Source organism: Dendropsophus ebraccatus, chromosome 1, assembly GCF_027789765.1.
Source record: "Dendropsophus ebraccatus isolate aDenEbr1 chromosome 1, aDenEbr1.pat, whole genome shotgun sequence".
Taxonomy (NCBI): domain Eukaryota; kingdom Metazoa; phylum Chordata; class Amphibia; order Anura; family Hylidae; genus Dendropsophus; species Dendropsophus ebraccatus.
The window spans coordinates 168,942,581-168,955,928 of record NC_091454.1 but is presented as its reverse complement, the minus strand read 5'-3'; the positions used below and the strand labels follow the sequence as shown (position 1 = coordinate 168,955,928).

General features: G+C 44.4%; 1 protein-coding gene across 3 annotated transcripts in view; it reads left to right on the top strand.

The window, feature by feature from the left end:
* Window positions 1–13,348, top strand: part of VPS33B (VPS33B late endosome and lysosome associated) — a 36,229-nt gene continuing 22,881 nt past the window's right edge. Inside the window, exons 1-8 of one of the 3 annotated variants that reach the window (XM_069984247.1) lie at window positions 1–117; window positions 3,641–3,757; window positions 4,711–4,791; window positions 4,883–4,944; window positions 6,114–6,163; window positions 7,028–7,095; window positions 7,183–7,228; window positions 7,586–7,680. In XM_069984247.1, the coding sequence (XP_069840348.1) occupies window positions 3,665–3,757; window positions 4,711–4,791; window positions 4,883–4,944; window positions 6,114–6,163; window positions 7,028–7,095; window positions 7,183–7,228; window positions 7,586–7,680 (495 nt within the window). In that variant the 5' untranslated portion in view covers window positions 1–117; window positions 3,641–3,664. Of the gene's footprint in view, window positions 118–233; window positions 315–3,389; window positions 3,433–3,640; window positions 3,758–4,710; window positions 4,792–4,882; window positions 4,945–6,113; window positions 6,164–7,027; window positions 7,096–7,182; window positions 7,229–7,585; window positions 7,681–13,348 lie in introns of those variants that run through there. The other 2 variants (XM_069984257.1, XM_069984266.1) reach the window with 2 other exon arrangements.

Sequence of the window (13,348 nt, the reverse complement as noted above, 5' to 3'; positions counted from 1 at the left end):
AACCCGACAATGTCCGTCCCTTTTTTTCTTCCCCCGTTTGACCATTTGACTTTTGTTCCTAGTTCAGACCCACCTTCCTGCTGTATACGGGGTGGATTTGTGGAGGCTACGGAGGAGGTCAGTGCAGTGGCTGTAGCCAGGGGGAAGCCGGGGTCTGTGAGCGGGAGAGCTGAGGGAGGGTCATATGGTTTATGTACCGGGGGAATGAATAGTAAGCCGCTCCTGCTGTCATGTAGCGCTGTAAGAGCTGTCACCTCTTCAGTATGCTGCCTGTCCTATATACAGTATGAGCCTATACGTGACTACACCTAGAGGTATATGGGCCCAGGAGGCAGCTCTGTGTATGCTAGGGATTATTGCACAGTTTAGTAGGCTACACTTATTTTCAAGCCTACAGACCCCCAGGGAAGGGCTGTCAGGGCAGACTGCAGCAAAAAGAAGTAAATCCGACAGCAGTGGCTAGTAGTGACTGAATACAATCAGTATATACCCTGAGTCATCCTGTATTATACATAGCTGGCAGCATGGTGGCTGCATTATGGTCACCTGGCAGATAATACTCTGCATTTGGTTCCCCGCTGGCTGCATAGGTTGGCGAACGCCAACATGTTGACAGGTTTGCTCAACACTACTGTTGACCTCTCCTCTGTACAGCAGAAGGCGACATGTGCCAGTCATGGGTAATCAACAGGATTATACTGTGTGTCATTGGGCTTTACTGGGGGATCATTGTGGAGTGGCTGCACAAAGGGACCCACTACTATATGAGGGCTGCACAAAGGGACCCACTACTATATGAGGGCTGCACAAAGGGACCCACTACTATATGAGGGCTGCACAAAGGGACCCACTACTATATGAGGGCTGCACAAAGGGACCCACTACTATATGAGGGCTGCACAAAGGGACCCACTACTATATGAGGGCTGCACAAAGGGACCCACTACTATATGAGGGCTGCACAAAGGGACCCACTACTATATGAGGGCTGCACAGAGGGGCCTAATACTACACGAGGGCTGCACAGAGGGGCCTAATACTACATGAGGGCTGCACAGAGGGGCCTAATACTACATGAGTGCTGCACAGAGGGGCCTAATACTACATAAAAATATGTAGAACACGGCACTTCCGTGGCAGTGGTGCTCGAGGTGAGAAAATGTTCAGATATTAGGAAGAGCCCGGCACTCACCAAGTAAATTATGCTTCTTTATTGTAGTGTAGCAAACATATGGTACAAGGACTCGTTTCGGCCAAGCATTGCCTTCATCAGCTTAGGAGTGTACAATGCAGTGAGGTCACCAACAGGTATATATACATAACAAAAAAAACGCCAAAGTATATGGGCGGGGACAAACTTTGTGATGTCATCACGTTTGGCTCCGCCCATATACTTTGGCGGCTTTTTGTTATGTATATATACCTTTTGGTGATCTCACTGCATTGTACACCCCTAAGCTGATGAAGGCCATACTTGGCTGAAACACGTCCTTGTACCATATGTTTGCTACACTACAATAAAGAAGCATAATTTACTTGGTGAGTGCCAGGCTCTTCCTAATATCTAATACTACATAAAGGCTGCACAGAGGGGCCTAATACTACATGAGGGCTGCACAGAGGGGCCTAATACTATATGATGCCTACACAGAGGGACCCAATACTATATGATGCCTGCACAGAGGGGCCCAAAACTATATGATGCCTGCACAGAGGGGCCCAAAACTATATGATGCCTGCACAGAGGGGCCCAATACTATATGATGCCTGCCTAGAGGGGCCCAATACTATATGATGCCTGCATAGAGGGGCCCAATACTATATGATGCCTGCATAGAGGGGCCCAATACTATATGTGGGCTGCACAGAGGGGACCAATACTATATGTGGGCTGCACAGAGGGGCCCAACACTATATGTGGACTGCACAGAGGGGCCCAACACTATATGTGGACTGCACAGAGGGGCCCAACACTATATGTGGACTGCACAGAGGGGCCCAACACTATATGTGGACTGCACAGAGGGGCCCAACACTATATGTGGACTGCACAGAGGGGCCCAACACTACATGTGGACTGCACAGAGGGGCCCAACACTACATGTGGACTGCACAGAGGGGCCCAACACTATATGTGGACTGCACAGAGGGGCCCAACACTATATGTGGACTGCACAGAGGGGCCCAATACTATATGTGGACTGCACAGAGGGGCCCAATACTATATGTGGGCTGCACAGAGGGTCCCAATACTATATGTGAGCTGCACAGAGCGATTTATATTATATAGGGAATATACACAGGGGACCTTACACTGTATGAGGCTGCACAGGGGGACATAATACTATATGGAAGCTGCTTAGATGAGGCCCAATACTATTTGGGGGCATAGAAATGGGCCCAATACTATTTGGGGGCATAGAAATGGGCCTAATACTATATGGGGCACAAAGGGCTTAAAGGGGTTATCCAGGATTATAAAAAGCTCAGCTACTTTTTTGCATAAATATTGCCATCCCTGCCCTAGGTTGTGTGTGATATTATAGGTAAAGTGACTGTACCACCAGTCCCAGGCTGAAGCACTGGAGGCGGGCCAACCCACCCTTAGTGGGAGAAAACCCTAGCCCCTCTATGATAGGGTTTCATTGATTCTAATGGAGTCACGTCATGGAGGGGCTATGGTTTCTTCCCACTAAGGGTGGGTCGGCCCACCTCCAGTGTTTCAGCCTGGGCCTGGTGGTACAGTCACTTTAAGCCGCTCACTTCAATAAAACTGAGCTACAAAACCATACCCAAACTGAGGACAGGATAGGTAATTTTTCTTTATGAAAGCAGACATGTTCTTCTATGTCTGCATAACCCCTTTAGGCCTATTTCTCAGATGAGAGAAAATGTCACCTGTGACTCACTGGATATAACTGCACTGTAATCGCTTATACATGTAGGAAACATTGGTATTTGTATAGTGAATTTTATTCAGTAGCAGGTGTTATTAGTTATTCTGTGGTGGTAATATAAGGTCATGATGTGACAGTATTTGGCCCTTGTAAACTGGTACTATTAGTATTGCTGTACTGGTCAGTAAGAGTATGGTGGTAGTGGTTAATGCTGAACACGGATGCAGGCAGGCAAAGGCCTAAAACATTAACACGTTGACAGCACTGATTGTGGGCATGGCACTGACAGTTCCTGCCCCAGTACACCCAGCATGGGCTGGCAAAACTTTCAACAGTCACTACCATTGTGGTGTTGATGAGTACAACATGCTATATCTAGACTTATGTCATTATGTCAAGTAACACAAATGATTGACTTATGTAGTGATATATAAACTGCTCCCATATCATAGTACAACTCGATTATTTATTCCAGGACTCTATCCCAGCAAGATTAAAAGCTTTTCTTAGCCGAACACAGCCACAACTTTCCAAGGTGTTTATTGCAATCTTTTATTGTCATACATGCATTGGTGGCTGCGGTTGGCAGGGCTTTTTTAGGTGATAGATTACCTTTAAATACCTAAGAAATGCAATTTTACCCTTGGATATATTTAGTGTAAGGTGTACTTACAACAAAACACAAAATAAATTTGTATTTGAAGATTGAAAATGTTACCTTATTGTCGACCTTTCTCTTGTAGGTGGGTTACTAAGTGAGATCAATAATGGCTTCAGAAAGATTAGATGCTCCAGAGCTTCCGGACTTCACCATACTAAAGAGGCTGGCACGAGACCAACTTATATATCTTCTAGAGCAGGTCATTGTCTTCGCAGATCCTATACCATTTACATGTTCAAATTAAATTACCCCTTAAAGGGAACATGTCACGATGGGGATCAGGGCAAAACTCACCCTACCCTGTAATAAAGATTTGCATACTTACCCTCTGGGTCCCAGGGACGCTCTAGATGCCATTCACATTGCTGAGAAATCCCTTCTTCTTTTCTTCATGCTCATTATGCTAATCAGCAGAGATGAGTCTGATGTCTATATAAATGATTTCCTAAGGATGTCGGACTTATCTCTGCTCCTTAGCTTAAATGAGCATGAAGAAAAGAAGCAAGGATTTGTCAGCAATGTGACTGGCATTCAGAGCATCACCGGGACCCAGAGGGTAAGTATACAAATCTTTATTATGGTGTAGGGTGGGTTTTGTCCCGGTCTCCAGCGTGACAGGTTCCCTTTAATGCAAGAGATGGCTACAGTGGCCTACAGCCTGCTAATGTAGCCTAGGCTTATTTAATCTATACATAGGTAATCTAAGGCCTACCAATGAGGTCTAGCTACTTTTACAGGCAGGTCATATTCCATACTACTGCTTTGCTGTGTTCCGTAATCTCCGCAAGTTTGATTTATACCATCACATGCGTAGTATGGAAAAAGCGGGCACCGCTATACAAAAAAAGACAGCAACCGTGTGCAACACATGTACGTAAGCTAGCAGTATTGTAAAAGAGAAGGACAAAAAAGTATGTATATAGAAATGTGCACATCAAAATTATTAGCAAAAAATGTATGTACTTTATTAAGGCTACAGCTCAACCAAATAACATTAAAAACATTTAAAAACATGCCAAACAACACCGTGGGATAAAGGGTGTACACCCCTCTGTGCAAGGCCTAAAATTTGTCCTTTAAATACGTACTTTTTCTTATTTGTTTCCATTCATATAACATGTCTCAGTTTTATCTATTGTGTTTTTCTTACAGCTCCCTGGAAAAAAAGACTTGTTCATTGAACCCGAGTTGATGAGCCCATTAGATCGTATTGCAAATGTCTCAATATTAAAGGTAGCATAAAATATGTATGGGATGGAGCATAGAGGGATTACAGATATTAATAAACCAGATTAGTGAAATGTGCATTTCTGTTATTTTTTAGCAACATGATATTGACAAACTGTACAAGTTGGATAACAAACCCATTTATACCAACTCAGATCAGTAAGTAAAAAGCATCTATTTTTCTTCCTTTCATATTCTATTACATACAGTAAATATTCTTGTTCCTTCTTTTTCTTATTTTTTTAATGTAATATTAAAGGACAACTCTGGCCAAAATTTATTTTTTAATATGTTGTTACATAATCAAAGTTAGACAAATTCCTAATGTACACTAATTATGGGAAATGCACATATAGTGCTATTTCCTTCAATTTAGCAGATCAGACAGGCTTCAATTTCTCAAAAAAAAAAAGTGATGTCACGACCCCGTCTATACCTGAAGGGTCCAGTAGGGGGCGCAGTATATGTAGAAATTACATGTAAAAAATGAGAACCAGGGCTCTGTGTTGGCATACAAGTGAGTAAGGTGAGTATATAGCTTTTCTTTTTTCAACCATCTTCTTGAGAATATTAAAGGGGTTATACAGACTTAGATCAACATGGCCACTTTCTTCCAGAAACAGCACCACCCTTGTCTCCAGTTTGGGTTTGGGTTTGCAATTAGGCTTTTTTGCTTTAATGGAACTGGGTTGCAAAACCACACCCAAACTGGAGACAAGACAAGCCCTTTCAGATAGCCATGGACATTATATACTTATATGGATTAAATAATAAAATTATTACTAACATCACAGATTCTGCACAGTTCCCACCCCCTCTGGCGACAGTCCTCTTTAATGATGTATCATGCATAGTTACTACATGTCATTCAGCAGCTAACCAGCACCCCCAGCAGTGACATTTCTTTCATAATGATATTTTACGGATGCCATCTGCTGCCCAGTGTAGTCATCATGTAAGTGTAGTGCATTATGTAAGCCCATCAACTGAGTACAGCAGGGAAAGGAGCACACTGACAGTGGGTGGACTGTGCAGTGTAAAGAAAAATGGATTATCTTTCTATTCAAGCCCATAGACACTAAGGTTAATAATGTATATATGTGTATATAGTTGTGATTGTGCTTTTCTAGTTCTATATTTTCTTTAACCTGAAGTATATTTTCTTTATTCTGGAAATATTCTACCAACTATTGTCTAAACGATGTGGAATCATTAGCTTAGCTCTCTATATCATTGGTAGGCTGGATTGTGATTTTACCCTGAGTATATAACTGCAGCACACTATTTTTTCATGCAATTTAATAACTTGTGGGCATATCTGTCTCTAGGTTGTGTTTTCTAATCAGACCACGTGTCAAGCATGTAAGGCATATTGCTAGTAAGTAATGTTTCTTTCTTCTTCCTTCTTTCCTCTCTCTTCCTTTTCCTTCTCATATTCCTCTTCAGAAGCTTGCAAGACAAGAGAATATAACAGTGTATTGCACAAAGCTTGGTACATTTGCTCTTGCATATTCACACGAAAACCTTCAGAAGTACCTTAAAGGAGTAGTGCGGTGCTACACATTTATTCACTAAATAACACACATTACAAAGTTATACAACTTTGTAATGTGTGCTATTTAAGTAAATGGCCCCCTTCCCCGTGTTCCCCCCACCCCGGAAGTGTGGTGCATTATACTCACCGAATTACTGTCGACCCCGGCCGCCATCTTGGGACAATGACGTCATCTTCGGGAGGCCGACCAGACCACTCCAGCCCTGCCTCATGCCGGCCCCCCTCTGGCGCGTCATCAGCTGCTCAGCCTACAATTGGCTGAGAATAGTTATGCTATGATGTCATTGTCCCAAGATGGCGGCCGGGGTGGACAGTAATTCGGTTAGTATAATGCACCACACTTCCGGGGGTGGGGGGAACACGGGGAAGGGGGCCATTTACTTAAATAACACACAGTACAAAGTTGTATAACCTTGTAATGTGTGTTATTTAGTGAATACATGTGTACCACCGCACTACCCCTTTAATTTAGTACACATTCTGCATGTTTTCTTTGATGGGCGTAATACAAGCCTCTTAAACAAAGATATTAATATGAAGATATATAGGACTGTTACCCAATGCAATACGCATATTTTACGCACTGGTAGCACACCCATTGGGAGATATTCACCCTCACAAAAGCCATCAATCGGCATTGTATAGTATATGACACATAAAATATTAATGTTTGCCTTCTTTTTACAGATCTTGTCAATGCCGATAAGAAAGCAGGTGTGAGCAGGAAGTACAAGATCATCTTTAGTCCTCAGAAGGTAAGTGCAGTACATATTATGTTTCTGAATTGATACCTGTTCACTGGAACTATAGTGGCTAATAGATTTCTACCATTCTTACTTCAGTTTTACGTGTGTGATATGATTTTGGAACAGGAAGGAGTTTATGGTGGTAAGTGCGATTTTTAATTTTTAAATCCTAACTCATTTTTTTTTAATTCTTTGAAAGGGCTAACAAACTTCCTAAGTGTTATTTTAAATACTTTTAGGGGTGCAGTTTTTAATAACGGGGTGATTCATGGGGGTTCATAACATACAGGCCCCCTTAAATCTACTTCAAAATTGAACCTGACCCTAAAAAATCTGATTTAGAAATCTGCTTAATTTATAAACCTAAAGTAAAATTGCATTTCCCAAGTGTTGCCAGCATAAAGTTGTAAATGTGAGTTGTTAACTAATTTCCATGTGTCTTGGGGGGGGGGGGGTAGTTTTATTTATAACTTTTTTTGACCATTTATTTATTGCCTAGATGTAACCAGTGATGAATGGTCTTTTTATCTTCTGCCATTGGATAATGATATCATCAGTATGGAGCTACCAGAATTTTATCGGGACTATTTCCTTGTGAGTAATACACATAAAATAATCACAGTGTCAGTATTCATCATGAATTGACAGGAAATGTTTCTACACGTGACAGTAGCCTCATTCTAGTTGAATTGGAAACTATTACAAAAAACAGCCGCATTTGTACGACATCGGCCGTTACGGCGATCATCATCTTGTGTAATAGAAGGCAATGATCAGCCGACATGAACGATGTCGGCTGATCATTGCATGTTGAAAGATAAACGACTAATATAGCAACAATATGCAGCCCCCCGCGGCTCCCTCTGTACTCACCGGCTTGCTGCCGCCACAAATAATAGCGGCAGCAGCGAGCAGGAAACGAGGAGCAAGAGAGCGCTGATCGTGCTCATTTTTTCCTCTCAGTCGCCCTGTGTAATTAGGGGCCTTGAGATAAGTATGGGTCCAAGTGGTTCATCTGTCAGACATTTATGACATATTCTGTGAATATGCCATTTATGTCCAGAAGGGAAAATCGCTTTAAATCCTGTCAAATCCAACACCGTGGCTCCAGTGCTTCCTGACAGCTTTGTTTAAAAGACTGCAGTTACCTTTCCTGTATTTTTTGTGTCCCTGCAGCCATTATCAGAAATATATGGCACAAAACCACTGATCGATGCAGTGGCAGTATACAGGCATGTAAATTGCAGCCGACAAGGAAGACTGGTGTTGCATGGCCAGAGACATCAGGGATTAAAGAGATGAGCATAGATTATTTAATTTTCGCATAATAACAAGTGGTACGATAATTTTTAATGTGCTGGACAGCCCCTTTAAGAAATCCCCTAACTTCTTTCTGATTTCTGATTTATTTTCTGATTTCCTACTGGGCTGTAAATTATTCTGGAATATTAGATACTGAATCATGCATACAGTGTACATGTAAAAAAAGATAAAACACAGCCAATGTATGCATACAAACAGAAACATACACAGGTGTGCATACATTTGCATTTCATTTATATCTTTTATTTTTAAGGCCATGGGGTTTTTTTTTAGGTTTATTTTATCAAACAAACATTTCCTGCCATTTTACCGAAATGTCACAATATTATTTTTGTTATGTAACATTTATACGTTTTTTCTCCTCTCGCCCTATGACGGCACCCCTGGAGAGGACCACCTCCTCCCATTGGACAGGAAACAGGACCACTGGACCTTTAAAAGAAGCATCTCGCCCCACTCACGCCAGTTTCTGTTTCCTGTCCATGGGAGCAGGACGTGCAGGAGTGTATATCCTCCTGCTTGCTGGTTTTTTTTCCTTTTTCATGAAGCTTTTAGGACTGGGGCACCCGGCGTACCTATAGTGCCGTCATCCCGGCCGTATAAGTCTCCGCTGTAGGAGCCACGGCCAAGTCTGCCCTCCGCCCCAGCACCTCCTGGAGAGGGTCCCCGTGTGACCCCGGCGCTCCAGTCCCGAGCAGCGTGGTCTCCTCTGGTGCTGGGTCCTGCTTGGGCCTCTGGGCGCAGCGGCGCGCGCGCGCCCTGGTGGTTCCTGGCAGCCGCCGTCGGCGTGCGTGCGGGGCGCGCTTACGTCACGACGCAGGACGCCGGCGCCCCGAGATGACGTCACGCGCTGGGGCCTGTGAGTAGGATATCCTGCGGCCTTGCCGGCAGCATCCGGGCCTCGGCCTGTCGGGGGTGGGGTTCCACACACACGGGAGGGTGTGCCGCATCAGCGCCGCGGCAGGGGGCGGAGCCAGCCGGTCTTCTGTCAGCAGGTGCCAGGAATAAAAGCTGGATTCTGTCGCTGAGGCAGTGTACATCCAGGAGAGCTTGCTGCTAGTACAGGTGTACTCAGCCACTGTTTGGTGGTTTTTTTCTCTTTACAAACTCCCAAAAGTTCCAATAAGAAGAATATCATGGAGTCACAAGGCGCTGAACAATCGGATAATCCTCAACCTGAGACCATTGCGGTATGGTGTGGGTAAGAGGGGTTCCCCCCAATGAAGTCTTGTTTCTTATTAGAGTCTAAATAGGTTTTTTTTTTTTTTTTCCTCTCTCTCTCTGTATATTAATCTAGGAGGTTGCTAGAGCCAGGGCTAAACCTAGGGATTGCCCTATATGTAAGAAGAGACTAAGTAGTTCCTACACAAAGACCTTATGTGGGGGCTGCATGAATAGAGTGCTGGATGACCAGGGACCAGCATTCTTGAGAAGTATGAAGGGATTAATTAAGAGGCAGATTCGGGTAGGTGTGTTAATTCCTATTTTTTTCTTTTAAAAGAAAAAGAGAGAGAGAAGAGAATATTTTATAGTACATTTTTTTCTGTGTATTTCAGGCCTCTCTCCCTTCCACATCCACTTCTACTCCCCCTGCAGTAGATCCCGTGGTGGAGATCCCTCCTGGGGAAATCCCAGGTCCTAGTGGGGAGGCTCCGAATATTCCCTATGAGGAGGTGGAGGATGAGGAGGAGGAAGAGGCTGAAGGGGATGAACAGCTATCTGGCCTGGAGGAACCAGGAGAGCTTTTACAGACCATAGAAACCCAGGGGGAAGATACGGCAAAAAAGCTCATGCCAGTTGAGCTGGTGGACAATATTGTAAAGGCTGTCAGGCAGACCATGGCCATAGAAGACAATCCACAGCCTAAGTCCATTCAGGACATTATGTTCGAGGGTCTGGCCCCCAGACAACGCCCAGTCTTTCCTATACATCAGAGTCTAAAGACATTGATTACAAACGAATGGGCTCGCCCGGATAGAAAGTTCTTTGTTCCTCGGGCTGTAAGTTCCACAGACTGTGGGTCTCTCCTTTTTTCTACAAAGGATACCTTATATTATTCCTTGTACTTACTTGAATTTTTTCCTTTCTTAGTATAAGAGAAAATATCCGTTTAATGCTGAGGAGGTATCAACGTGGGAATCAGCACCTAAGATTGATCCTCCGGTGGCAAAATTAACAAGGAAAGATGCTTTGCCCTTTGAGGATTCCGCATCCATGAAGGACCCTATGGATAAAAGGGCAGAGGTCTATTTAAGGAAGAATTGGGAAGCAACTACTGCCACTTTTAAACCTCTCGTAGCTACTACCTCGGTAGCAAGGGCTACAGAAATCTGGGTGGCACAACTAAAGGAACAGATTAGATCGGGGGCCACTACGGAGGAATTGCTGAGCAAGTTTCCCATCATAGAGGGTTCGGTTTCCTTCATGGCAGAGGCCTCTGCGGATGCTTTAAGATTGTCGGCCAGGTCGGCAGCCCTTTCTAATTCTGCGAGGAGGACCCTATGGCTTAGGGACTGGAAGGGAGATGTCACATCCAGAGCTAAGCTCTGTGCGGTCCCTTGTGAGGGCAATCTCTTATTTGTCTCGGCCTTAGAGAAGGTACTAGAGAAGGCCTCAGATAAGAAAAAGAGCTTCCCACTAGTCTCTACACAAGCAACCAGGCCTTCCAGAGGTAGAGGCAGAAGAGGCAGAGGTGGCACCCAAGTAGGAAGAAAGGACTGGAGGCCCCCTAAAAAAGGTAGAGGTCTTATGTTTTCAGGAGGGGATACCTCTAAGAAACAATCACAATGACGCCAGATTCCTGTGGGAGGGCGATTACAATTTTTCTGTTCAGAATGGTTTGCGATTTCCAACAGTTCTTTTGTGTGTGACATAATAAAGTCTGGACTTAAGATTTCTTTTTTGTCCTCCCCAGGAGAAAGATTTATTATTACTAATGTTACCTCTAATCCCGAGAAACATACGGCCATGGTGACGGAGGTCAGGTCATTAATAGATAAACTGGTCCTTGTTCCGGTACCGGAGGACCAGAAAGGTAGAGGGTTTTATTCGACCCTCTTCTTGGTTAAGAAGCCCAATGGCTCCTTTCGGACCATTATCAATCTCAAACCCCTTAACCAAGCTCTCTCCTACGAAAAATTTAGAATGGAGTCCATCTCCACGGCTATTCTAAACTTATCCCATAATTGCTATATGGCCACAATTGATCTTCGGGACGCGTATTACCACATCCCCGTTCATCCAGATCACCAAAAATTCCTGAGAGTAGCAGTGAATATAGAGGGATCGGTGTTTCACTATCAGTACACGGCCATGCCATTTGGTATTTCCCAGGCACCTAGGATTTTCACCAAAGTTATGGCTGAGGTGATGGCCCATGTCAGGGAGAGAGACATTATTATTATCCCATACCTTGACGATTTTCTTTTGGTCGGTGAGTCCATGGCCTCAGTGACAGCAGACATCTCCATAGTGGAAGAGGTGTTCTCTAGGCTAGGATGGGAAGTAAATGATGAAAAGTCTAATAAGACCCCATCACAGTATTGTAAATTTCTTGGAATATGCCTAGATTCGGTTTCTCAAAGATCCTTTCTGCCTGAAAATAAGATACTGTCGGTCATCCAAAAGGTCCAGGAACTAATAGACCACCCGGAAGTTGCTATTAGAGGAGCAATGTCAGTGTTGGGACTTTTTACCTCCTGCATCCCGGCAGTTCAGTGGGCCCAGTATCATTCAAGGACCTTACAATTACAGATATTAGAGGTATGGAATAGAGAGACTGACAATCTAGACGATGTGTTTGTTTTATCTCCACAGACTCTCAGGTCGCTATCCTGGTGGACAGAAAGAAACAACTTGAACAAGGGTATGCCTTGGAACTTACGAGAGTTACTAACGATAACTACAGACGCAAGCCCATACGGTTGGGGGGCTCACTCAGACTCACTAGTTCTTCAAGGGGTATGGAACCCGGAGCACTCCAGACAGTCACAAAATGTGAGAGAACTAAGGGCAGTGTTTCTGGCACTATCACAGGCACTTCCAGTCATCAAGGGAAGAAATGTGAGAATCCTCACGGACAATGCGACAGCAGTAGCCTACCTAAACCACCAGGGGGGCACCAGGTCAGTGGAACTAATGAGGATTTCCCACTTTATATTCAGGCTGGCAGAACTTCACCTTCTCTCCCTCTCAGCTCTACATCTCAAGGGGGTAGACAACTGCAGAGCGGACTTCCTGAGCCGACATCAGCTGCACCAGGGGGAGTGGGAGTTAAATCAGGAAGTATTCCAGCAGATTTGCCTTCTATGGGGCTATCCACAGATAGACCTATTCGCCTCCCGTCAGAACAAGAAGACCAAAGTATTCTATTCCCTATGCCAGTCGGACAAGCCACTAGCGCTGGACGCGCTTGCACAATCATGGCAGAGGGGTCTACTCTACGCCTTCCCGCCTATTCGACTCCTACCACGAGTCATCAGGAAGATCAGGCAGGACAAGGCACATATAATATTAATTGCTCCATTTTGGCCCAGAAGGGTATGGTTCACTTGGCTCCGCAAGATGTCTCTAGCGGATCCCTGGGTTCTACCAGAACGAACGGATCTCCTGAACCAGGGCCCAGTATACCATCCAGGAATTGGGAGCCTCCATCTGACAGCCTGGCTTTTGAGAGGCAGTTACTGAGAGACCGTGGACTCTCGGACGAGGTAATATCTACTATGCTGGCTAGCAGGAAAAAGGTCACTTCGGACATTTACTTCAGAACCTGGAGGACCTTTCTCCGATTCGTTGGTCATCCCGTTAACGTCCTGGAACCACCCAACATCCCTCTGGTTCTAGATTTCCTACAAGAAGGTCTCAAAAAGCACCTCAGGCCAAGTACTATCAAGGTACAAATTTCTGCCCTCAGTGTACTGTACGACTTTAAGCTGGCAGA